Source organism: Salvia splendens, chromosome 16 (genome assembly GCF_004379255.2).
Source record: "Salvia splendens isolate huo1 chromosome 16, SspV2, whole genome shotgun sequence".
In the NCBI taxonomy this organism is placed as follows: Eukaryota; Viridiplantae; Streptophyta; class Magnoliopsida; order Lamiales; family Lamiaceae; genus Salvia; species Salvia splendens.
In genome coordinates this window covers 17,302,082-17,328,527 of record NC_056047.1, presented here as the reverse complement: position 1 = coordinate 17,328,527, position 26,446 = coordinate 17,302,082, and the positions used below count along the sequence as shown (strand labels likewise).

General features: G+C 36.4%; 4 protein-coding genes across 8 annotated transcripts; 2 read left to right on the top strand and 2 right to left on the bottom strand.

The window, feature by feature from the left end:
* Nucleotides 1–1,583: 1,583 nt before the first annotated feature.
* Nucleotides 1,584–7,741, top strand: LOC121770707. Of its 3 annotated transcripts, none has more exons than XR_006043812.1 (4): nucleotides 1,584–2,203; nucleotides 2,478–2,796; nucleotides 3,466–4,083; nucleotides 7,120–7,218. XR_006043812.1 is itself a non-coding variant. In XM_042167474.1 (4 exons), the coding sequence occupies exons 1-4, from the start codon at nucleotides 1,908–1,910 to the stop codon at nucleotides 7,531–7,533; spliced, it is 750 nt and encodes a 249-aa protein (XP_042023408.1). In that variant the 5' UTR covers nucleotides 1,589–1,907; the 3' UTR covers nucleotides 7,534–7,741. The 3 variants fall into 3 exon arrangements, 1 of the variants encoding a protein (XP_042023408.1); XR_006043813.1 differs by lacking the exon at nucleotides 3,466–4,083 and adding an exon at nucleotides 7,498–7,741 and having other exon boundaries at nucleotides 1,586–2,203; nucleotides 7,082–7,218; XM_042167474.1 differs by lacking the exon at nucleotides 3,466–4,083 and adding an exon at nucleotides 7,498–7,741 and having other exon boundaries at nucleotides 1,589–2,203.
* Nucleotides 7,742–7,960: 219 nt separating this feature from the next.
* On the top strand, nucleotides 7,961–9,373 carry LOC121770607 (E3 ubiquitin-protein ligase SIRP1-like). Its single transcript, XM_042167364.1, has 2 exons — nucleotides 7,961–8,230; nucleotides 8,311–9,373. The coding sequence occupies exon 2, from the start codon at nucleotides 8,314–8,316 to the stop codon at nucleotides 9,175–9,177; it is 864 nt and encodes a 287-aa protein (XP_042023298.1). The 5' UTR covers nucleotides 7,961–8,230; nucleotides 8,311–8,313; the 3' UTR covers nucleotides 9,178–9,373.
* Nucleotides 9,374–9,379: 6 nt separating this feature from the next.
* On the bottom strand, nucleotides 9,380–11,817 carry LOC121770606 (pyruvate kinase, cytosolic isozyme-like). Its single transcript, XM_042167363.1, has 3 exons — nucleotides 11,459–11,817; nucleotides 10,717–11,178; nucleotides 9,380–10,370 (listed from the first exon to the last, which is right to left on the bottom strand). Exons 1-3 carry the CDS (start codon nucleotides 11,681–11,683, stop codon nucleotides 9,558–9,560), a joined length of 1,500 nt encoding a protein of 499 aa, XP_042023297.1. The 5' UTR covers nucleotides 11,684–11,817; the 3' UTR covers nucleotides 9,380–9,557.
* Nucleotides 11,818–12,828: 1,011 nt separating this feature from the next.
* On the bottom strand, nucleotides 12,829–25,956 carry LOC121771892 (TATA-box-binding protein 2). Of its 3 annotated transcripts, none has more exons than XM_042168787.1 (10): nucleotides 17,638–17,857; nucleotides 17,260–17,389; nucleotides 16,385–16,472; nucleotides 15,783–15,854; nucleotides 15,133–15,183; nucleotides 14,837–14,881; nucleotides 14,632–14,724; nucleotides 13,851–13,952; nucleotides 13,679–13,752; nucleotides 12,829–13,203 (listed from the first exon to the last, which is right to left on the bottom strand). In XM_042168787.1, coding segments are annotated over exons 2-10 (606 nt in total). In that variant the 5' UTR covers nucleotides 17,340–17,389; nucleotides 17,638–17,857; the 3' UTR covers nucleotides 12,829–13,202. The 3 variants fall into 3 exon arrangements, with proteins under 3 accessions (XP_042024721.1, XP_042024720.1, XP_042024722.1); XM_042168786.1 differs by having other exon boundaries at nucleotides 12,829–13,187; XM_042168788.1 differs by lacking the exons at nucleotides 16,385–16,472; nucleotides 17,260–17,389; nucleotides 17,638–17,857 and adding an exon at nucleotides 25,899–25,956 and having other exon boundaries at nucleotides 12,829–13,187.
* Nucleotides 25,957–26,446: the final 490 nt, after the last annotated feature.

The window sequence follows — 26,446 nt, the reverse complement described above, 5'->3', positions numbered from 1 at the left end:
TTATATATTTTATTGAATGCATAATATATTTAATATATATAAATATAATATATTATTATAAATAATTGTATTTAAATTATTTAATTATATTTGGAAAATTACTGAGGTGAATGCGTAATTTATATAAATATATAGTTAAGATTTAAAATTTAAAAAATAAGTGAATATAGAATATTCTTTTGACTTTTGAGTTTGATATAAATGGTTGCAGTAGAATTATTGTTTAATGTGACAATGGCCTGAGTATAAAGTATAGTCTGTGTTACGTAGGATATAGTATTAAAATCAAAATATAACCTGTTGATTAAATCGTTTTATAAACTAAGTTGTATGTAATTCTTAAACTATCATTAATTTTTAATTTTACATATCTAACTTTAAAATCTATTTGTAAATTATCAAGGATTTCACACCCAAATAAAATTTGAGCTCTAATATAACTTAATACAAATCATAATTCAGTAAATAAAATTATGTAATTTAGTAGTACAGAGTTTCGCTACCTACAACATAACGTTGTTTTGGTTAACGTCAGATAATGTCACGTAAGTAAGTTATCAAGCTATAGTAGTGCCAAAATTATGATACATAGCGCCAAAATTATGTGATTGGGTGAACTCATAAGAAATCAATATTACAGTTGTCGAAAGCATACATAATTTTTCCCAAATCATGGACTATAGGATAATTGAATGTTAAAGTAATGATATAATTGATGATAGTAGTTTTTTTTGCCATTGGCCATGTAATAAACATAGTATCATTATTATAAACCTATCGAATATAAATATTTCTGATGGAAAACTTCTAATGTTGTTCCATACTTAGATTTTTGGATTTTGGTATTGGAATTTTCAATTTGTATTTTTATGCAATTTCAGAATTTTTTTTCAAATTAAATTTCAGATTTTCGGACAAGTTCGTATTGGGTCGGATTCTTTTTTCGCAAAATTTCAATTTTTTGGAATTGGGCAAAAATGTGATCCAAATTGCGGTAGAGAGAGGACGGAGGAGTGTGATGTGTGATTGTGAAAATGCATTAATAGATTTTCAACTAAATAGAATATTTTTTAAATGAAAAAACTATTTTGTATATTAGTATTTATTATTTGTTTTATTCATATAATTTGATTTGAATATTCTAGAAATATTGATGTATTTAATATTACAAAAGAAAAATTAATACTACAATTTTTAAGATATTAAAAACAAATTGAATACTTTGAATAAAACAAATTAATGTGAACTAGACGATATTGGCCTTCACATAGTACTAGTAGTATATCAGTACAATAAATCATCTTTTACTATATCTAATATAGGAGAGACTCTAAAAAGATACAATATCATTTAAAATCATTATGAAAACTAATTAAAATAAAGTTATCTTACTGAAATGTGGAAATTAATAATATACGCATTTTACATAAAAAAACAATAAATAAATGGTAAATTTAAATAAATAGCTAAAAAATATCCAGCCAACCTAATTCTAAAAAATAAATAAATGGCAAATTTAAATAAATAGATAGAAAAATATCCAGCCTACCTAATTCTAACAAAGATACGTATTGCTATATTTATATGAACGTAGAAAGGGTGTGAAGTGAGTATAATCAAAATCCATTAATCATCAGTCATACAAATGACAAATTCAGTGGAATTAATTGAAAAGTACCTGTTTCCTCTGAACCCTTGAATCTGTTGTTGAGAACGTCGAGTTTAGGGTGTGAGCGAGAAATGATTGTTTGATTTGATTGGGGTAAGGGAGAAGAAGATTGATAATAAGGTTCAAGTTGTCGTTGCGAAGAGCAACCCCACATGAGTGAGCGGAGCTCGATCAGAGCTGCGGCGCTTCCAGTTCCAGTTCCAGTTCCAGTTCCAGTTCCAGCACAATCGATCATATAATGCGTTGTGGTGGATGTGGATTGAGGTGGACAGAGATTGAGGGTTGGATGCGGGACTATGACAACATTCAGCGCCTCGCTATCAAATTGATCTACGCTCAGATTGTATGCGCCTTAATCGGATCGCTGGGGGCGCTCTACAACGGCGTATTGCTCGTCAATTTGGGGATTTCTTTGTTCGCACTCGTCGCCATTGAGAGCAGCAGCCAGAGCCTCGCCAGGACTTACGCCGTCCTCCTCTTCTCCTCTATTTTGCTCGACCTCTCCTGGTTCTTCCTCTTTTCTGACCATATCTGGTATTGTTCTCCCTCTTCTTCTCCGTTTCGTTTCTTCCTAATCATGCATCACTGCTTCTATTTCAACCATACATGCTCTACAACCTGTATATATCTGGTTTAAAGATGCTATTGTAATTATGATATTTTTATCTCTAATTTCTCTCACTTGCAAGCAATTATTTACTACTTATCACACTGATGTTATTTTTTGTTATGTGGCTCTTTTTCTCGGATGCGGATGCTAGGAGTAGTTTTTAATCAACTGTCATCAATTTTCATCTTGTGCTTGCAGGAACATTCCATCTGAGATTTATGGAACCTTTGTTAGTTTATCAGTGAAGCTCACACTAGCTATGCAAATTATTGGATTTTCAGTGAGGTTATCATCTTCACTGTTATGGATGCAGATGTACAGACTAGGTGCTTCTTACATGGACAACTCTGTTCATAGAGATACAGATGTTGATCTGAGAAATAGTTTTCTCAGCCCTACAACTCCTTTACTTCGACGTCCCTCTGGTTCTGATGATGTAATTGGAGGTTCCATATATGATCCTGCATATTATTCTTCTCTTTTTGAAGATGGCAGAGATAATGCTTTCCTGTGTGAGGTAAGCTCTCATCATCCTAATTATATATTGCCAATGTAGCTTATCTATCGCCATGTATACTCACGAGTCATGAGTCATGAAGCTGATATGCATTATGCTGGACAACATTACCTAAAACAGCTTGTGTTTCTTCAATCTTGTACATGTTGAAAATATGCAGTCCTGAACCACTATTCAAGTTAATGGCTAGTGGCTACTAGATAAATGCTTTGTTAGCCAAAAGGCCGAAAACCATAAAGTTGCTTGTATGAGAAAGGCATCTATTATGTGAAAAGGCAGAAGATGTAACCAGTTACCTATGATCTAGATGTTATAGTTGTATATCCACTTCCATTAACAATGGTGGAATAGGAATGCCTATCTATACGCTACCGTGTCTATCTTTGTTGCAAAATACCTAGGGAATTGAGTGCATAAAATTTTGATAATCCAAAATAAGTTAGAGAGATAGGGATTCTTGTTTAAGTTTAAGTTTAAGTTTAAGTTTGTGCCCACTAGATGTCTTTCCTGTAAATGAACTATTACCATAACCTTTTCTTGAAACTCTGACCTCATCTGATTCTGTGAACATGCTTCTTGTTTTTGGCATTTGTCTCTCAAGTTTCAACTTGATTTCATCATGAATTTCTCCCATTGCCTCAGCCATAATTTTCCTTTTTTTTGTGTTAGCTTTTCCAGGTACATTGTATTAGTTCCAAAGCAAACCATACACTACCCTCAATGGGCATCTGCCTGTACTCTTGTTCTTTGAATATATATAAGCAAATTTACCAAAGCTTTGATTGATAATTTCTATTTTTCTATCTGCTTGAGGATGGTAGGAGTTGTATTCTAGGCTTATCTTAAGCTTCTTCCACAAGACCTTCAAAAATGGGATATAAACATAGGGTTAGGATCTCTATCAGTAGTGGTAGTTTTTGTCACCTTATGTATGCAAATAACCTCTGTGAAGCAAAGATTTGCAAAATAAATAACAGCTGATGTTTTCTTTGAAAAAAATAAAATGCATCATTTGGGAGATACGATCAACCATCACAAATATTGGGTTCATCTGCATCCGAGGTAATCTAAGACAATCCGTGCTTACATCGTCCCTTGAACTTGGTGGTTCCGGTCATAGACTTTATAACTCAATCCTCAGTCATTGCATAAGTTTTATCACTGCCAACATGCCATCTTAAGCCTCCATGCTTCAAATTCTTTTTTCCATCTGGTGTACAAATGGAGCAGAGCAATATATCTTACTGCAGGCCAAACGTTGGGACAGCATGATATATGCCCTATAAAGTAAGACACTGGAAACTTCTGATTTTGTGATCATAGTAGATCATTTCCAGGTCTTGATCATAGTAACCTCTCACTATGGGCCCTACGCATCTCTATAACAACAAAAACTAGTACTGAATTCACATTTCTTTAAGTTAGAATTTAGATAACTTCTCTCCTGATTCACTGATTGTGGTGTTCACCTTGTCACTTAATGGAGGCTAATTAAATTTTAACTTCTTCTGACATCAACTTTTTGAAAAAGTTTAAACCATGCAACATATCCCACACGCCATCAAGTCTTGGAATCAGAAACTAGTAGTTTATTGTAATTTTGCTAATATCAGTATATCACAACCAGTGTTGTTAGGGTCGAGGGGCGCACCGGGTCGATGAGGTGAAAATTCGGGTCGCGGGTCGACGAGTCGACGGGGTCGAGAGACCCACAAAGCTAGGTTAATTTTTTTGCCTTTTAATATTAAATAAAATAAATATATTGCTCTAATGTTTATAATATATCAGATAATATAAATGTAGATTCAATTCATGTGAATAGAGATAAAATGGAAAATAGAAATGATCAAAATATCAAAACAATTCATAAGTCATAACACAATAAATAATTGAAATCATTGTCTGAAAATATCAAAACAAAGGAATATATGAAGGGTGGCAGCAAAAGATCTTTGAATTGTTTATTTGTTTAGGAGTGAAGAGGCCGAATTCTAAAGTGTAGAAAGTAGGTTTGAAAAGTTTGATGTGGTGCATGCATATATATAGAGAATTGTGATTGAGAGAGTCAGAAAACATGTGAGAGATTTGAGAAATCAGAGATAGCATGTGTTTAGGGCGACCCAGGCGACTCACTCGACCCAGGCGACCCACTCGACCCAGGCGACCCAGCGGCGACCCTGTATCTCGATCAACCCACCCATGTTGGGGCGGTGATGATCTCGACCCAGGCGACCCGAGCGACCCGAGAGACCCCGAACGACATTTTGACAACACTGATCACAACTTTTGATGGCATGCATAATCTTCATGTACCATACCAAGTACCAACCTTCTTTAGATCTAGGGGGTTCGAAATTCACAAAGAGATTGGTATAAAGTCCATTTCCCAACTAATCTTTAACGCATGTTTAAAGCTCTTTCTGTTCTTTCAGTCTCATGCAATTGTGTGGTAGACCAAATAAACTCTCTCTAAATATGATCAATATGCTGTTGGATACTTCACTTAAGGAGTAGCCCATCAGACAACATTAATGGAAAAGTTGCTCTGGCCTCTTTTGCGAGTGACTTCATCACTGCAGGGATGGAGATAGATTATTGTACATTCTGACTTCTATGAGTGCATAAGCAAATTCCATTTGCTTCTATTTCCATCAGGAATTGCCTAAGATTTTTACATTGCATTGTCCTACTTATCAGATTTAGGAGAGTCTTAATCCTATATTAAAGCCAGTAGGACGTCCACTCAATCTCTTTCCCACGAATTTTTTTGTTATCAGATTGAGCAATGTGTTCCAGACAATAGATGGAACATGTTCACCATGCCGCTGAAATGTTAGGCTGAAAAGTCTCTTAATCAGGTCTTCTGAGGCAGGACATGACTTCACCAATTTTCTCGGTGCAATACTTTTTTTAAATTTAAAACGTATTTTTTAGATGGTAAAGGAGTAGGACCACTTCCAGGTTTTATACTAAAACAATATTGGATAATGCCAGCTTAAAGGACTTCTAACGTAAGATGTTTTCGGTTAATTTTGAGTTTCAGAGTGATACAGCTATGTGCAATCTTATTTATTTTGAAGTTTATGTGCTGTTCATGCATGCCGGCATTCATCCAAAACTTAATGCCTTAAGGTTAAGGGGCTTTTGGGTAATGAATAATATCTTTGGAACAAAATAATGGTAATGATTTATCACATGCAAAAAGTATTTCATTTCCATGTATATTACCTTCTAAGATTACGTATATCTTCTTTATGCTCTGCCTTTTCCTTCCACCTCTAGTCCTCAACAAAAAATAAATGGTAAAAGAAAAACATAAACTACAATCATAGACACCAAGTCTGAACGCCTCCTCCACCCCTACAATTCCCCCACTAAGATTCAACCTGCTTTTGTTACGCAAACAATTGATTTAGTTTATTTTGTGACTTATCTAAAATCATTGTTAAATGTCTAAATCTTGTCCTACATCGACTTGGTGAAGATCCCATTTACTCTGTATAAATGTGGATTACCTTCCCCCTTATGAGGCCTTTTAAGGGGGTGAGTGGCTCATTTCTAATATGGTATTAGAGCGGGTCCAAGTCGATTATGGATTTCTCTTTATCTCTAATCTGCCTCATGAGTGGAAGTCCAATGTTCATTCCAGCTCACATCGATGATGGTTCTTATCTCTTGTCTTGCCTACCCTTGTGATGGAAGTCCAATGTGTAATTTCGGCCCACATGTGCAGGGGCGTGTTAAATGTCTAAATCTTGTCCCACATCGACTTGGTGATGATCTCATCTAATCTCTATAAGTATAGATAACCTTCCTCCTTATGAGGCCATTTAAGGGGGTGAGTGGCCCATTTTTTAATAATTATTTTTTAGAAATATTCATCTTGTATATTGTCTCTGGCATCTACTTATAGTGATTCTCCATCCCAGATATTCATAAGGACTGGTGGAATAGAGCCTCAAAGAGGTCTAGAGTCGCATTGAATTTAAAGATCAACCTTGAACTTTTTTGGAGTTTTTATTGTACCGCTTTTTGTAGTCATTATCATCACCGCCTAGTCAATAAGAGCTGGTGGTTGACTGCTTACGGTTTTTTTAAGAAGATTCACCTAGCATGAAATCTGCTTGTATATATATTGCCATGTTAGGTTTGATAGGTATGGGAGCCATGTGGACTGCTTAAATAAACCTAGCAATTTTCAAGGGCTTTGTGTTGAATTTTGCATCTTCTCTTTTAGTGATTTGATACTGATGAAATGCAATCCTTATACTTTTGTCTACTACAGATGACTTTAACGTTTGCATGCCTTCCTTTTGATGTCAGGCTGGCCCAGCTCATGGCAATTCTGTAGGTAACTCTGAATCTACTGCTGAAACTGTTTATCCTAATGCATCTCCAGGGAAACCTTTTCATTCTAATGATGTAAGTCTTTGCTCTACATCTCCTAATTGCAGTATAGTAAAACCTCATAGTTGTGAAACTGATAAAAAGAATAGTCTCTGTTATGGAGTACACAATAATTTCTCATGGTCCCCATATATCTTATTATAAACTGTCAATACATATTCTGAAATTAAATATAGATCGGATGAGGTTCTTGATGACGTGATTAATATTTTTGTTTGAAGCATAGAAATGAATGAAGTTAAGCCTCATGCAGTACATATCTAACAGAAGTGTGGAAATCTTGTTTAATTTCAGGTTGAGAAAGATATAAGAAAGGCCCAGGTGGTCTGAGCCAATTGCGGATGATTCTTTTTGTTTGGTGGATTAGTTTTTCCTCATTGAGATGAGATGAGTCTGATAGATAGGTGGAAAAGCAAGATTTGTACAGATATCAATCATGTATTCTTTTTGCAGCTAAAATGTGATGAGAAGATTTGTTGTGTACATGTATGTTCCAACTAGTCTTGCTGTTGGTTTTAACCAACCTCTTTATCTTCCAGGGCTTTGTTTTTCTTTGGATATAAGCAACCAATCAAAACAAGGAATGGATCTTACACTATGCTTTCAAGTGGGCAACAATTATAATTATCTATAGCTATATTATAGCACAAAATACCTCCTAATTTTAGTTAGGGTGCAAAAAGACCCTACGTGGTCGGATAAGATTAGAAATAAAAATATAGTAACCATTAGAGTTAAGGAAATGATTGATGAATGAGAGTTGATTGTTTTGTTGGTGAAAATGGATTGGATGACAGAACGCGGTTTGCAAGTTGGAAGATTATGGAGCGCCATCCAGTGTTAATTGGGATTAGATAAATTTATTACTTCCTTTTTTCTTCCAAGAAAAAATGAATAATCACATCATCACCATCTTCATCGTCTTATTCATTCCAAATCATCATTTGGAAAAGATTGCGACTGTCTCTGGCTGCCTTTGTCAGTGACTTGTCCGACAACTCTTTTCCAATTATCAACCTCAATCTTGGTAAACCTAACCAAATCCATTTCATGTTTTCACATCATTCAAAATCAAAACTTGTGTGTTTATGTTTATGTTTATTGCAGGTGATGTCAAGTATGGAGCAAGCGAGGTACTGGTGTCACATGTGCTCTCAAACAGTCAATCCCATCACGGATAGTGAAGCCATGACATGCCCTGTTTGTGGCAGCGGCTTCCTCGAAGAGGAAATCTCCGAATCCAACAACCGCGCCCTCTCCCTCTGGGCGCCTATCTTGCTCAGCATGATGGCTAACCCCATCCGCCCCCGTCCCTTGATGGAGACGGAGGCTGAGGATGGTTCTCAGCTCACGACCAGGCGGAGGTCGAGGAACTCAGCCGCCATTCTCCAGTTCCTCCAAAGCATTCGAGCTGGAATGCTGGCTGATCATCATAATCAGGAGAGGGAAGCACAAGCACAGCGTGTGATCTTGATCAACCCCTTCAACCAGACCATCGTGCTTCAGGGGGACCGTCCCCCCTTTGCCTCTCTCGGTGACTACTTCATAGGCCCTGGTCTTGACTTGCTGCTGCAGCACTTGTCCGAGAATGATGCCAACCGGTATGGCACTCTGCCTGCGCAGAAAGAGGTGATCGACGCCCTGCCCTCTGTCACCATCCACGAGCCGATGCAGTGTGCTGTTTGTTTGGACGACTGTGACGAGGGGGCTCACCTTAAGGAGATGCCTTGTAAACATAAGTTCCATGAGATGTGTATCGGGCCCTGGCTCGACCTGCATAGCTCTTGCCCCGTCTGTAGGTATCAGCTACCGGCTGATGACTCTAAGCTTGTCTCTGATAATAGCACTCCAGATAATAGGATAAGTGACAACGGGAGACGATTCTCTGTTCCGCTTTTCTGGCCTTTCACCGCTTTGGTTCAATCGCACGATGCACCAACACCTCCATCTGCAACTGAGGATCATGAAAACTGAGTATTTTGCATGTCATCAGTACATAATATGCGTATATACTCGTATTGTTCGATATAGGAAGATCAATTACTACTTAGGCTGTTTCAGTTTCAGCCAACTCTCAACTTCAACTGTATACTTTCGTAGGAGACAGTATTCGGTGAATCTGCATCGAGTATTTGGTGATATGACAACAGCATTATTTACATTTATTTCATCTCCTGACTAATTTTATTATATCTGAGTTTGAAATGTGCCGAATTACATTTATTTCCAGGGTGCAAACTGAAAATAACACCCTGTCAAATATGGTGAACAAAACAAAAAAAGAATTAAAAAAGAAAAACATATAAGAAAGTTTGATGGTTTGTTCACCGGTAACAATCCATGTCATCTCAGAATCACTTCACAGTGACAATTTTGATGATAGACGCCGTTCCAATTCGGTGAAGAGCCACGACAGCATCCCCGGCCTTGCAGAGACCTTTTGTTTTAGCATGCTGAAGAGAAAATTCCAGTGCTTCCTCTGTGGACTCTTCATGAGAAGCCCTTGCAGATCCTGCACAGAGAATCGGAACCAGACCCCTGAATATAAGGCTGTGCCTAGCCGGAGATTCATCACTGCATGACCAATCGAAGGTATCTGTCTTTATTTCAGGAACCACCACGGACAATATCGGCATGCCTGGCCTGTACTTAGCAACCAGCTTAGCAGTACTTCCTCCTCTAGTTAGGACCAAAATTAGGGCAGCTTGCGCTGAGTTAGCTGTCCGAACAGCCGATGATGCAAGACTCTCTAATGGGCTCATGGGGACCGGTGCATTTGCCGTGATGCGCTTGAATACATCAGCGTAGTCAATTGTACTCTCAGCTTCTAGACAAATCTTTGCCATGGTAGCAACTGCGAGTTCTGGATAAGCTCCTGCAGCTGTTTCGCCACTGAGCATTACACAGTCTGTTCCGTCAAGAACAGCATTGGCAACGTCAGTGGCTTCTGCTCGAGTTGGTCTTGAGGACTTGATCATGGACTCCAACATCTGTGTAGCTGTGACCACAGGTTTTCCATGGATGTTGCACTTGTAAATCATGACTTTCTGGGCCAAAAATATCTTCTCAATAGGAATTTCCATTCCTAGATCACCTCTTGCAACCATAAAAGCATCTGTATTGGCAAGAATTTCATCGAAATTTGCCACCCCTTCTTGATTTTCAACCTAATAGATATAATGTGAGAACATATCATTCACTGCCTTCTGCATCACGAAGACTCATCATATGGATGGTTTTGTTGAAAACAAGAAAAAACTAACAAAATCGATTCGATATGAGCCTAGTAGAGAACACCAATAATTAGCACGAAAATCCGTTTCCAACATTCCAAAACTCCTCAATAACTATAACCAACCAAATTTTAACACCGCAAAAATTGACTGTGTATTCTCACTTTTCACAGTTATAGTTTTACCAAGAAGCCACAGTAGCCAAATCTTAAAGAAATCAAGAACAGAGCAATGCACAGTTTCTTTCTGAATCAACTAGGCATAAAAGTAGTGCACTGACCTTGGACATGAGAAGGATGCTTTTAGCATGTTCACCCAGCAACTTACGAACCTCGAGCAAGTCAGAACCTTTGCGCACAAAAGAAAGAGCAATCATGTCAATTTTATTAGGAACTCCCCATTTCATTATATCCTCCTTGTCCTTGTCTGTCAAAGTTGGGAGGTCCACAATCACTCCAGGAAGATTGACATTCTTTCTCTCACCAAGCATTGCCGTGTTCTCACATCGGCATCGTACCAAACCTTTCTCTTTGTCACAAGACAAAACAGTAAAAGTGATGGTGCCATCAGCACAGAGTATCACACTCCCTGGATAAACATCCTGAGCCAACTTCTTGTAGCTCATGCTAATCATCTCTTCATCACCCTTAATGTCATAGTCAGTGGAAACTGTTATCTCTTGGCCCTGCTTAAGCTGAACAGACTTGCCGTCCTTCAAGAAGCCAGTTCGAATTTCTGGACCCTGCATAAAATGTTAAAGAAGCAAACATGCAGTTTTTGAGACGTTAATCATTTGAATTTCAACATGAGAATTCTTCTAATCTACTTGATCATTATTGAGAAAAGCATCACAATCAGGATTATATGCTTGTAAAATTTGCATAATTAACTTAGAATTGAAGCATCGAGATCTAATCCAGAGCTGAATTGCAGTAAAACAATACTAATAAGCTGGAATTGAAGGGAGAAAGTGAATTCAATCCCTAATTCTGAAATCTAATCGGAGCGGGAGAAAGGAAAACCTTGGTGTCGAGCATGACAGCAGAGAGGATGCCGGTGTTTTCCATGGCCTGGCGGAGATTTTCGAGAGTCTCCTGATGGTATTCATGCGAGCCGTGAGAGAAATTGAATCGCGCGACGTTCATCCCGGCGAGCAGTAGCTTCTCGGCCATGGGAACAGAGCGAGACGCCGGTCCGAGCGTGCAGACGATTTTGGTGTTGGGGCGTGCGTTTTTGCTGATCTCCATATCCGGCAATCAATTCAAGTTCAACAGAGGAAATTGAGATCATATGTGAGAGCAAACTGAATTTGTGATTCATTTCCTTAATTTGAGATCTGAATCGTAACCAACCCAAATCCTCTGCTCTACGCTCACATTCATTTCCTCATCGCCCAATCAATTCAACACAAGAGGCTACTGAAATTGCCATTAAAGTTTGCATGGGCATGCCCGTTACTATTATTAAATTTCAATTATATGACTTTACATATTTAAATGTGTTGGTTTTTCATTTAATTATCTCAATGTATCATGATTTTAATGTAAATTAATTATTAATAATTCAAATAAGATCCCGACCCTCGTGCACAGTGAACTACGCTAGAAGAAGGCGCCCGGCCCCCAAGTGAGTATATTCTAATTCAGTTTTGTTTATTGAAATTTTTATTAAGTATTTCAACTTTACTTTTCACCTAATCACAATTAAGTGTCTCTTTTTTTTTTACATGAACTTTATATTATATTAATTCATATTTATTTTAGAGTAAACCTCAAATTTAGTCTCTAGAAAATGTACTTTACACCTTTTAAGTCCAGGTCTTTTAATTTTCATTTTTGCCCTTGAACCTTAAAATTGCATAAAATACTTCCATTTTCCTATCTCTCCTCTCTTCTCTTCCTGTCATCGCATCTGTTCTCTCTCTCCCTCTCTTTTTTCGCTCCTCATTTTTTCATGAGATACCTACTATTTATATGACAATTAAAATTTCAAAATATAAAAGTTATACTTTATATGTCTCCTAAAAATACCCTTTCTATTTGTTCTTTCTTTCTAACAAGGTACGCCTTATTCCAGTAACACATACCGATAATTTTTTCTTTGAATCTCTCACCTAGTTTACTAATTACGTATCTAAACCGTATCCAGTCACAAATGACTCTATTATTATAGGACAAAGGAAGTATTAATATTGATTAATATTATTAGATATAAAATTAATACCATAACATACCTAAACAATACAATTATTATAGATATACAACAAAATATTCGATTCCATCACTTATAAACTGGATCATACGCTGGCTAAATCTGACAGCTCACAATCAATTTTATTTAAACTCATAATCTTAATAGTTCATTTATAACATTGCATTAGAGAGAGATGCGCTTAAATTAATGTAGAAACTCATTCATTTGTACTGAAAGAACAAGCATGAGCAGACAATGGTTCAACAATCTTACATGGAAAAAAAATACAATAACAGTATATGATTTGATGGGAGGCAAAGAGAAAAGAAACTCACTACAGTTTATTTATCTTTTTTTTTCCCCCTCCGAATACACATTAAATATGTGGAGGCACTGACAGTTCAAAAAAGGCCTTGCTTCATTCCCCTACCAGGAACAGTATTACCCAACCAGCCAGTCTAATCCCCTAATCATATTTACACTTCAATCCCAAACCAGCACAGAACTTGACCTCTTCTTTCCCTCCTTTAGAGTCAGACATCCAACTTCATCAAGAATCTGAATACAAGAGAGTCTGCTTAGTGTAAGCTTTTATACAAATATGCATATTAACAAAGCTAACCAGACTCAGAACATCACACCCACACCATCATTTGATTTGCTATATACCTCTGATTTGGTAGTTAAATTAATGGGAGGATACAACTGCTCATTAGTTTACTAAACTATTCAATGGGACTATATCATACATCAAACCTTTTTGGAAGTTACATGTCAATGGTGGTCTCGTGAAATGGTTCGTTCTATCTAAATGATCTCAAGCTTGTCAATTTATGTGGCTTCCAACATATTAATACCATGATGAATCTTATGTTACCGCTGCCAGAAAAACGCAACTTCGATGACAAGGGAACTAATTTCAACGACATATGAACCAGAACGGCTCCTTAGGCACACATAAATCCATTAGTCGAGGTGATGAATGCAAAATAAACAAAAAATACCACTCATAATAAAAATTGAAGTACACAACACCATTATCACCATACCATTGCTGAACTTTCCGGAATTCTGTAAGAACAGGGTATATATTCTCAAAGGCAGTGTAGGTCTCATCTCTGACCTGAAAAAGTTAGAAAAAAAGTGTTATCATCTCATCATACAATTAGCTAGTGGAGTACAAAACTATCAACTCGAGGATGGCAAGTCAGAAATAGCTACCTTAGCTCCAGTAAGGACAATCTTCCCAGAAACGAAGATAAGCAGTACGATCTTGGGTTGTTTCATTCGATAGATTAATCCAGGAAACAGTTCCGGCTCATACTGAACCAACAAAAGAATTAAAGATACAAAAACACCATGAGGGTACTTCAACAAAGTCAACTTAAGAATTTGGTGTCTGCATGACTACATCAACTAAAACCATCATACATTTAAACAACAAAGAGTGAATTTTGAGAATCAAGTTAATAAAGCATCTTTTCCCCGAAAACAAAAATTTAATGAATTGGAAAAGATAACTAGATCTTACATAACATTATGATACAGCAAGGCAGAAAAACCTATGATTCTAATAACTCTTATTCAAGAATGCATACAAAATCAAATCCAATCAATAAAACAAACAAGTGTTCAGCTACATATTTTTTAAATGTTCTTGTAAGTAACATAAAGCAGAATTTCACGAAAGGTCACAGACAGTACAACCAAATGAGGCACTTGTAAGTCGCATAATATTTATCACATTAAAGCAATCTGCATATTTTAGGTCCTTGTAACATGTAGGTAACATAAAGCAGAATTTCACTGAAGGTAGCACTTTCAATACACGCAAGTGAGGTCCAAAGATTTCGTTTGGTCCAGTTCATATAATATAAACTATCACTGGACTTTGTAGGCAAGACAAATGCCCGATCAGAGGAGACCCAAATGCAACTGGGTTTACTGGACTAAAATATCACATCTTGGAGCAAGATAAAACATAGCCAAATGAATCACTCACACTGGAAAAAGCTCCGTGAGCATAGGCCAGCCCTTCAAGTCGAATGGGAAATTTTACATCACAGGAGCCAACTATGTTCTGAATCTTGAAATCCTATGAAAGAGGAAAGGAAGAAAAATGAAGTAAAAAACTCCATTCTGAAGAGTGAAACCAATACGATATGATGTTGTTAGCATCAATTGCGTATGAGAATAGAGAATAGTACCTTGAATTTTGCAGGGAATCCAAGCTTCTGAATAATTCTAGCGTACTGAAGAAATGTTTAGGATCAATGTAAAGTGAGAGGAAGGAAAGATGATCGTGTGAACATAAGATAAATGAATTCCCATGATACTTTTAAATAATAATTCCAGGTCGCACACTGAAATAACTTATTATGGAAGGGCATTATGGAAGGGCCTTAAGCTTTTTTTATTGCATCAAAAGGCCCTAATAGTACTTTTTTACAAGAAACTCCTCAGTCAAAATTTGGAAGAAAAAAAAACATATTCATGTCACAACCTTACGGGCAGCCAATCTGGATTGCTCTTCACTCTTGGCTCCTGTACACACCTGAAGAGATGAAGGGAGAAAATTAGCATATATATAGAAAACAGAAACATCTGGTAGGGCTAAAAACAAGTACTCCCTCCGTCCCACCCACCATAAGCGAGGCGCTTCTTTTAAGCACTCATTTTGGGAAAATGATATACTCCCTCCGTCCCGGACTACTTGCACTTATTTCCTTTCTGGGCGTCCCAAGTTATTTGCACTCTTTCGATTTTTAGTAAAAATTATCACCTACAGCCGCAATTGTTGACTTTGCTATACACTCATTCTTTAATCTCCGTGCCGAAAAGGAAATGTGCGAGTAGTCCGGTACGGAGGGAGTATTTAATAGTTAAAGTGAAGAGAGAGAATAAAGTAGAGAACAGTACTCTCTCTCCATTTTAACTATTAAATATCATTTTCCTAAAACGAGTGCTTAAATGAAGCGCATCTCTTATGGTGGGACGGACGGAGTACTCATTATCCCCTCTTGGAGTTGGAAAGTTAAATGATGGATAAACAGAAGCACCAAAACAGTGCCAATATGAAAGTACCAGAAAATATTTAACACAAACTTTTCACCAGGCACAATTGAAAAGGTTTCACAGGAGTTCAATACTTACCATCTTTCCAGATGCAAATATCAATGCTGTGGTTTTTGGTTCTCGAATCCTCATAATCACAGCAGCAAAACGCTGGAAGCATCACAAAGTTAGTATCAACTAGATGCAAATTAACAGAACCCCCAAGAAATAAATAAACAACAAATTAAATAACATAATGGCAGACAAAACCAATAGAAAATTAACTTTCTCCAAGTACGCAGATTTTGTAATCCATTATAAGTACAGCTACAGCTACATGCCTACATCAAAGGTTGGGGGTTTGGAGAAAGATAAAACAGAACAAAATATTAAACAAATAAGAGGAAAAAAAACCTATTAAAAAGATTAATTGATCTATACCAGCAAAAAAAGTGTCAAAAGCCATCCACATACTCTATAGATAGTTCTGCAAAAAGAAGGCCAAGTCCAAAAAAAAAAAGTTGCAGTACTAGGTTGCAATAATAGGTTTACTCGTCAATCTTACAGAATAATAGTAATTTGTTATCTGAAGTTACATCAGATGACTTCTGCAGTAACCAGAATAGCGACTGTTCCAAAGTTTATTTAAGGGTTGAACTAAACACAAATATGAATATTAGATATTGTGGGACAAATCAAACCTTGGGATTGTATTCTGCATTACGAGCCTGTAATGCTATAGCTTTAAGATCTAATTTGCAGTCCAAATTGACAGTAGAGACAATATTCCTGTTGACAAACGAATCAGGAATTCAATCCAATGTGTGAGCATTAAGATGTATGAAATAACCCTAAAACTGCAACATAGACAGCACCTGTTAAAATGTTCGTAGACAGCCCTCAAGCATACTGGCTTAAAAAAGTAAAACAAAACACATTCTATTTCATATGCCCAATTTGAATCATAGGCGGATTAAAAGCAGGCAATTTACATGTCAGATGTGAAAGGTAACAACTTCCAGGCTACGCCCATGACTTGAGGTACTAAAACACTCTAGAATCTCCATCTACCTTACCCTGTCTTTTAGTTTTTACCTAAATTTAAGCACTATGTTTTACCATAACTAGTAGAACATAGTAATGGTAAAACATAGAATGACTTAACCAAACTTGTTACCATGTATTAAACTGGAAGATTGTGAAGTTCTCAGTTAAGCATAAACTGAAATCTGACCTTTTGGATTACATATACCACCAAAATATTTGAGGGAGTCTAAGCTAAAAGATTTGACTGGATAGTTAGTTTCGCACTGCGCTCTAACATCTAACACTCTGATTGACTAAACAAACCCCAAATTCTTCAACAAGCATCCATACTTACAATCTGTAAGTAGCTAGGCTCAAGAATTAAATGGTGGTAACGGTAAGAAAACATCATCGTCTGAGCAATCAGAACTTGTAATTAAAACCCATTATGCATACAATCTCTGGGCACTTGATGAAACAGCAGGTAACAAGGGCAACAGACCGTGAAAGATAAGATTTTTTTTGGGCAAAATTAGATTCAAGGTCTTACTGGAGAGTTGGAACAATTCCCGAGGGATGCTTAGAGAGATCAACTGGCTGGCTCCCTTCCAGACCTTGAGGATCTGCCATCAAATCAGCTCAATCCAAATATTTCCCAGGATCTACCAACCTCCACAATACTGAGGTGAAAAACGAAAAAAAAAAAACATTTAAACACAACACAGCCGTCAAATTTGAAAATTTTGTATCATATTGAGCTGATACTGCAACAAATTGTCGATTTGTGTTTAGTTTTGAACAAAAAAAAAACCATCTCAGTGTTGATCAGAAAACACGTAGACAGGTCGTCGATCCCAACACGAAAAGTGAATAGCATAATGAGAGATCCGAGAGGAGATCTAAGGTGAATTGGGATGAGAGATCGGACCTTTAAGATGTGAATTTGAATGATCTAGGGTTTATATACAGTCGTTGATGAGCAGATGATGAGAGAAAACAAGAAATGAATTGGAATTAGAGCGGTAAGAATTCGAAAAGAAGAGTCTTTTATATGATCTTTGGTGTATATATATGCAATATAAGAGATTTATAGAGAGAGAGGAGAGGAGAGAAGCGAATGGGATTTGGCGATGGAAATGAGAGGAGGGCTGCAGCTTATGGATGGGAGGCGAGGGCTGATATCACCTACTCTATTTATACTATTCCTAAACTACCCTCCCGCTTTTGGATAGTTTCGGTATATCTTCATATAAGGCCCATCCATTTTTTTCCACTAGAAGGCCCACTTCCAAACCTCATAAAATTTTTAAACTGTTATCGTAAGGCCCAATAGCTGCAAAAGTTGCGGTTTGTTTTTTACAAAAATTAATCAAAATTGTAGCAAAATCTTGGAAATAGGGGTTATTGACGGCTAAATATGTCGACAAAAAGTCTTATGAATTTAACCTTATGGTTAAAGTTAATTTCCCCAAAAATTGGTCGTGGGATTTAAAATAAAAGGTTGGTGGAAATTATTTAAAATTTATTATGTCGGGGACTATTTCAAATTATATGTATCATGATTAGTTAAAGATCTAATTTGTATGATCAAGCTATATTGGCTCTTACATTAGATATTAATCAATGAATATATGATTTCTTTGAATCAATTTAAAGCTCTTTCTTATTTTAGTTTATATAGCATAGCGAAATGCTTTGTCTCATATTTATGGTGAACTTTTGAATCAAGTAGAGTATGTGCATCGGTGCTCGATGCTAAGGACGGTGTCCGTGCTGTCGGCGTGGCAAGCACCTGCTCGCCGGTGTGCTCTTGCCGATGGCACGGCCCTGCTCGATGCATCGAGCACGTCCGTGCCGCTGAGCAGGACGACGTGGTGCGACAGGATTGGCCAACGGATTGATAACCATATAATGTTATTGAGAAATATTGATAAATCTAATGGATTGTGTAATGTCATAATGGTACCCATTTGAGTGATTATATTTTAGAATGAGAAATTTTGAGTGGACATAATATGAGTCATAAAGTGTTGATAACTAGGATTCCTTTAGTACCTTCTAATTAACACAAGATTGTCGTTCAAGTTCAAACGTCGCCAATTTTCTTTGATTGCATTGTATGCAATCCATCAACAAAAGCCAAGGAAAATCATTTTTCATGTTGGGCTTTTTTTTGAAAAAACTAGTATTCAAAGTGATAGACAACTTTATATTGTTATTTTAAGATTTATAAGTCGTGAAAATTTGAAGATTTTAATTTGTGATATGATAATGTTGTTTGTGATTCTATAATTAATTGTTTATAAAGAAACATTTCAAAATTTATAAAGCAGTACAGTTGTACCAACCTGTTTCTACTTTTTATTTATTCTCGATCTCAAATAAGTTGTATTTTGCATGTTTATAACATGTTTATAGGAAGCTCGTGTACACGCTCATTTCAATGTTTTTTACTGTCAAAACTTGATATAATTGTTCGCACCTCATATTGACTTGAAATGAATTATTTTTAGTATTTTACTGCTCATAAAAGAAGAAATAAACTCAATGCTAAACAATAGAAAGAATAAAAACAAGTAATACATCAAATTACCTACCAAAAGTAGGTAACATCATACGCAAAGATATATAATTGTTATACTGAAAATAACACAATAAATAAAGGAAACATCATATGCATAGAAGGAAAATTGTTATCGATATACTTTAGTTGGCATTTTTATGTTGCTATCGTTTCCTTGATAAATAGTGTTGAAGGTATATATAATTAATAATTTCGTTTAGATTAATATAGTAGAAGAATTTCCTTAATAAAGACAAAAATTATGTACAATGTTGAAACCGTACACAATGTGACCCCTGTGAGTATTTCCATATCCACTTTCTATTATGTCCAAATAATAGAAATATGAATAAACATAAATGATTTTGTGAAAACATAGTACTACTAGAATTTAATTTTTACCTGAGTTATTTGGTGCTTATTTCAAATTGGCATTGATGTCAGATTTTGATACGAAATTTTCCTTGACCAATATATGCAAAAAGAATTGACACTCATACGCATACCATTTTTTTTTATAAACCGTAAAAGTCTCGAGCCGGCAAGCAGCGAGCAAAGTTTCAAGACAAGTGGCCAAATGCCAAGCCGCAAAAACAGAAAACAGAAAAGTACAACGACATCTTAGTCAAACATCAATAGACAGGCTAAACGCTAAACACTCAAAGAGCCAAAGACATAAACAGCAACAACACAAACCGGGTATCAATCTTCACTCCAAAACCCGAAGACGTGCACTTGATCGATAAGCATACTTTGTTCTCTTCGATAAATTTGCAGCGACCATTTTCCATATAAAGATCTAATCTTTTTAATTTCGTACCGATCCTCAAAATCAAGTCATTTTTTTATTTTATGACTGCTTAAACAAAGAGTTATCGCTTGATATCTTTTAATGAATATAGAGGGCAATTAAAAAAAAAAAGCATTGTTAAAATATACACATAATTCTCTTCATTTCTGATTTCTTAAACAAAGAGTTATCGATTGATATCTTTCAATGAATATCGAGGGTAATTTCATTAAAAGCATTGTTAAAATACACACATTATTCTCTTCGTCTCAAGCTATTTGCATTTCATTTCAAGTCGTCTCAGGCTAATATTTAAGGTTATTATATAATAATATCTTCAATTAACTAAATTTTAATATATTTGTGTGAGGGATGCGTTATATTGCTAAATATTTAAGTTGCTAACTCTGTTAACTCATCAATTTAGTGTATTAAAAATGTCAATATGGTAACATTAAAATGTCAACACAAAATATCAACAAATTATATTGAAGTTCAACAAAATTATGTGTTGACATTTTAATATCATCGTGTTGACATTTTTAATATACTGCGTTGATGAGTTAGCAAGTTAGCAACTTAAGAAAGTTAGCAATTGATCACACTCATTTGTGTATAATGGTATATATTTACTTAATTATACATAAATAGTATATTATAGTAATCCGATCCGACCAGTGGTCTGATCGGTCAAACCAATTGAACCGTGAACCAATAGCTTTGTTAGTACGCTTACCGATCCGATTTTCAAAATATTGATTAGGACATTGTTTGACAAAAGCTTGTTTTGAAAACAAATCATGAGCATTCTTCTATTGTTCCAATAGTGACTACTAATGTTACTTTTATTCCGAATTTTTAAACTAGTCTTATTTCATTCATGTCTTTGACATAGAAAAGAAATTTAAAGTAAACCTTAATCTTGTGTCCTAGTAGTCCTACTAACTAAGTGAAAGCCAATTATACAGTTCTTAACAGTTTATTTTCCTAGCTCTTGAGATTTTTGAGATAAATAATCGTGGGGATAAATTTATTCATGAGAAATTGACCATTTGCAAACCTTGGAATTTCTTGGTTTGTGTGAAATAGAAGAATTTAATATTGAGAGTGTAATGAAGATATAAAATATATTAATTTTTTTACAAGTCTATTCATCTCTTCAAGTTCAGGATAATTAATATAGAAGGTGTGAGAATCAATAATTAGACTAAATATTGATTTTTCAATATTATAGAGAATCTAGATACTGTTTTTTTTTTTTTTTTTTTCATTTTATGTAGAGTGATAAACACTGAGTTTTTATAGTTGTTTGTTGGTTTAAACTGATTGTTTGCGAGCAGAAAAAACAGAGTGTAATAAGAGACATAGGAGCCATTCAGCTTGAATATGTATTGCCTAATGGTTTATGAAATCTCATGACTCATCTTAAATGAATCATGAGTCATAGCCAAATTAATCATTCAACTAAAAATAAACACAAAAATACCAGCCATAATAAAAATTGAAGCACACAACACCATCCATACCATTGCTGAAGCCTCTGGAATTCTGTGAGAAGAGTATAGGTCTCATCTTTAACCTGGAAGAGTTATATAAAAAAAAGTTACAAATAGCTACCTTAAATAAGCAGAACGATCGATAGATTAATCCAGGGAACAGTTCCGGGTCGTACTGAACCAACAAAAGATACAAAATCACCATGCGAATTTTGTGAATCAAGTTAATAAAGCATCTTTTCCCAATATCACAGTTTCCCAAATGCAAATAGGTTACTCGACTATATTAACACGTCTGGGAGTGAGATAAAACAAAGTTAGTAGAATTAACAGAACCCCCCCAGAAATATATAAACAACAAATTAAAAGACATCATAACAGACAAAACCAATAGACAATTAACTTTCTCCAAGTTCCCAGATTTTCTAACTCAATTATAAGTACAGCTAAAGCTACAGGGTTGTGGGTTTGGAGAAGGATAATTCAGAATAAAACGCATAAGAGAAAACGACTGAAAATAAATAAAGATTATTTTATCTATACCAGCAAAAAAAAGTATCAAAATTAGAGCGCGGGCCGTTCCTTCGCAGCGGAACGCGTTGCGGTGCATGGTGTCGTCGAGGAGCCGTTCCCAAGCCGTGCCGGGTGCCGACGGCACGACCCGCGGCACGGTCCGTGCCGCCACGCGCTTCGGCGACGTGACTCTCCCCGCGTCGTGCGTGTCGCCCACTCGCCGGCCCGCGAGTGGGCGACGTCACGTGCTGACGCAATAATTATTTTTTTAAAAAAAATAAAATAAAATTTTAACGGTATTATTACCGTTTATTTATTTATTTATTTATTTTTATTTTTACTTTCTTATTCTATAAATACTCCTAATTCATCCTCATTTCAAACACAACTACACATCTATTCTTCCTAAATCAACTTCATTTCCTCTCCAATTTTCATATTCAATCTCTTCACAAAATGTCCGGCGACGGCAACTACGGCGGTGGCGGCTCCGGTGGGTGGGATCTCAACGCGTTCGGCGATTGGGAGACCATGTACAACACACTTGGTGGTTCCGGTTCGTCGACGCCGGGCACCCAGGGGTCGGCGACCCCGGGTGGGTACCAACCACCCACTTTCGATGTGGATGCATACGCTCGACCCTCCGCCTCGCGGCCTTCTCAGGGATTGTCCCAGATTCAGGAGGATATCCCCGTTGAACCCACCCAGGGAGGAGGCCGAGGCGGTGGAAGCTCCAGGGCTGCGTCTGAGGCGGCCGAGGAGGAGGAGGAGGAGGAACAGGAGGAGGAACAGGAGGATCTGGGCCGGTATCCGTACAGCAACGAAGAAACAAAGGCGGTGTACAACGTCTGGCTCACCGTCTCGTACGATCCCATCGTCGGGAATCAACGAGCCGCCAAGTGCTTCTGGGAAAAGGTCCGTGATGTCTACCACCAGACTAAGCCGAAAGGGGCTCGGAAGCGCAAATATACAATGCTCCGTGCTCACTTTGGCCGAGTTGACTTACAGGTCAAAAAATTCTGCGGCATCTACTCGGCTGAAGCGGCGCACTACCAAAGCGGAGCTTCGGGCGTCGACATTCTGAGGGCGGCTTTGCGCGCCTTCCACCAGGACACCGGTCTACAGTTCAAATTTGTTGATATTTGGCAGCTCGTCAAGGACGAGGAAAGGTGGGCCGGCGGTGTCCGCTCCAGCTCGGGCTCAACCTCAAAGCGCACGAAGCACACGGCGAGCGGCAACTACTCGTCTGGTGACACCGGGGAGGGCAGCGAGGGTGAACCGCAGGTGTTTGCGGGTACGGCCAGCGAATACGGGGGATCCAGTCGTGAGCGCCGTCGGCCGCAAGGGACGAAGGCGGCGAAGGCGGCTATAGCGAGGAAGGGCCGAGGCGAATCAAGCCAGCCGGCCTCGGGATCGGGATCGGGCTCGCGGGGAGGCTCGGACACACTTATGGTGGCGTACATGACCGCCACAATGGCGGACACTTCCCGCTTCTCGTACGCCCAATTCGCGGCCTGGTGGAACGTAATTGTGCATATGGCAGCACAACTTGGCCTTCCGACTCCCCCTCAACCTCGACCGCCTCCGGAGGATGATTAGCCGGCGGAGTAGTTTTTTTATTTTCCCACGTTTAATTGTGTGTTTTTTATTGTGTGTTTTTTATTTTTTTTAGGATTTTAATTGTGTATTTTTTATTTTTTTAAAGTTTAAGTTGTAATTTTTTTTTAATGTTGTGTATTTTTTAATAAAGTGCGTTTGTTTTAATTGAATTGGGTTGGAAATAAAAATAAGAAATGAAATTGAATGAATAGTAATTTAAGGAACGGTTAAGGAACGGCTAAGGAACGGAGGTTGCAGGTTCCATTCCTTAGTTAAGGAATGGAGTAAAAAAGTATAGTGGGGCCCGCAAATAGTAGTTTAAGGAACGGTATAGTAACAACGTTGTGAATGGCCTTAATCCACATATTATACTGAAAGATCTGCAAAAAAAGAAGGCCAAGCCCAACAAAGACGTTGCAGTACTAGGTTCCAATAACATGTTAACTCGTCCAGCTTACAGAATAATAATCTATTATGTGAAGTTACATATCGACTGTTCCAAAAGTTAATTTAAAGGTTGAACATAACAAAAGCAATGTGAGTAAGAGGATGTTTGAATAAACTTAAAAACTTCTATAATAACCAGGATATCATATCTAGGGGTGGGAAATTATACCGAAATACCGTAATACCGGACTTACCGTACCGAAAAAATACCGAAAATACCGATTTTTCGGTATACCGCAGTTTCCAGTACGGTATGATACCGTACCGCAGTATTTCGGTACGGTAACGGTATCAATTTTTCTATACCGCGGTATACCGGTATACCGATAGATTATTATATATATATTAATATTAAATGTGTTGTAATATATATATTACATTTATATATATTATATTAAAAAAATTTTAATACATCAATTAATACAATAAAATTAAACATTCAAATGATAATTTATTCAAACAAATTCAAAATTAACCTGAATTATTTTTTATCAACTCATCCTATTAAATATAATAAACACAATAGCACATAACACCAAAAGAAGATTGGAAATACGATATCGGGAATATGTTTCAACATAGCACATTTGAAAGAATTTGTATTAACTCACACCATTTAGTATATGATTCTTTGTGTAATGTCATATCCAAATATACAAAGTAATTAAAATTTTTGTTTTATTCTTCGTCCCACTTCATAAAATGTCAATTAAAAATATGTGCAGCTGATAATGAATCAAATCGTTTAATTAGTGTTTAATTCATTGTATGCTATCTTATTTTATATACTACTTAAATTGAAGGATGAATAAATAGGATACTGATCAGTCATTCTTAATTCTTAAAGAGAAATAAATGTCCAATTTAAATTACTAACTAGTGTCACTCCCGTGTGATGCACGGGTCATTTTAATTTCTTCATATTTATTTCATTATGCGAAATAAAAGTTGTGAAATGATAAACAAAAGAATATTCGACATCCTCTTACTTTGGATTATACTTTTTCAATCACATTAACCCCACATAGCCACAAGAGTGCGTTTAAATGCCACATTTTCTTAAAAATGTTAATACGATCACATTAAAATTTCAACACATATTTGTGTTGACATTTTAATATATTGTCTTGACATTTAAATATCAGACTTAAAATTAAAAAAGCATTTTAAATCTGTGAAAATATGAATTAACCGTTGAGTTATAACTGCAGGAGCAAGTTTACATTGCAATAATTAGGTGTTTTGATATATGGATGTTACACTCCATACATTTCTTTTGGTTTGGTTGTTTGTGTATTGTGATTATGCTCGACTATTAATAAAGGTTATCAAATGCAGGGTCATCTTCAACGATTTTTTGTGGAATTTTGAGAAATGAAGACAACGTGGTTGCAAGAAATGAAGATAATGTTGTTGATCATGACTTCATAAATTGTTTTAGATTTGAATGTTGAAGTTTTATTAATTTGAATGCTATGAACAAGATTTGATTGTGATGAAGTTTTATTATTTTGGGCTTTTTTAAAAATAATTGAACACTTGAATTGTTATTTTAAATATTTTGGACACAATAGGTTTTTTTTCGGTACACCGTAATAACGGTATGGTAACGGTATAACAAAATATCATACCGAATTTTCGGTATACCGGAATTCCGGTATACCAAAAATTCGGTACGGTATCTGTATTGAATTTTGTCATACCGTACTTTTCGGTACGGTATGCGGTATAGCACAGTCGGTACGGTATACCGTACCGACCCACCCCTATTCATATCATACCTTGGGATTGTATTCTGCATTACGAGCCTGCAATGCTATAGCTTTAAGATCTAATTTGCAGTCTGTTAATAATATTAGTATTCTGTCCCACATCGGTGATGTGACATAGCCTAGCTTAGTTTCTTGTACTATATATATGTGGCCTATGTTGAGTAATAAAATATCCATACACCTACTAGTTACTACTCTTCTCTACTATGTCTATTTACTTTTCCGCATACATTTATATTTTTCTGTTCTACACAGTCCAAATTGATAATAGATACAATATTCCTGTTGACAAATGAATCAGAAATTCAAGTCAATGCAAGTAAGAGGATGTATGAAATAAACTTAAAAATTGCAACATAGACAACACTTGTTTAAGATGTTCCTAGACAGCCCTCTAAAGCACAATGGCTTAACACCGAACATATTCTATTTCATATGCCCAATTTAAATCATAGGTTCCAACATTAATTGGAATCTGACCTTTTGGATTGCATATGCCACCAAATTATTTGAGGGCGTCTAAGCTAAAAGATTTGACTGAATAGTTAGTTATGCAC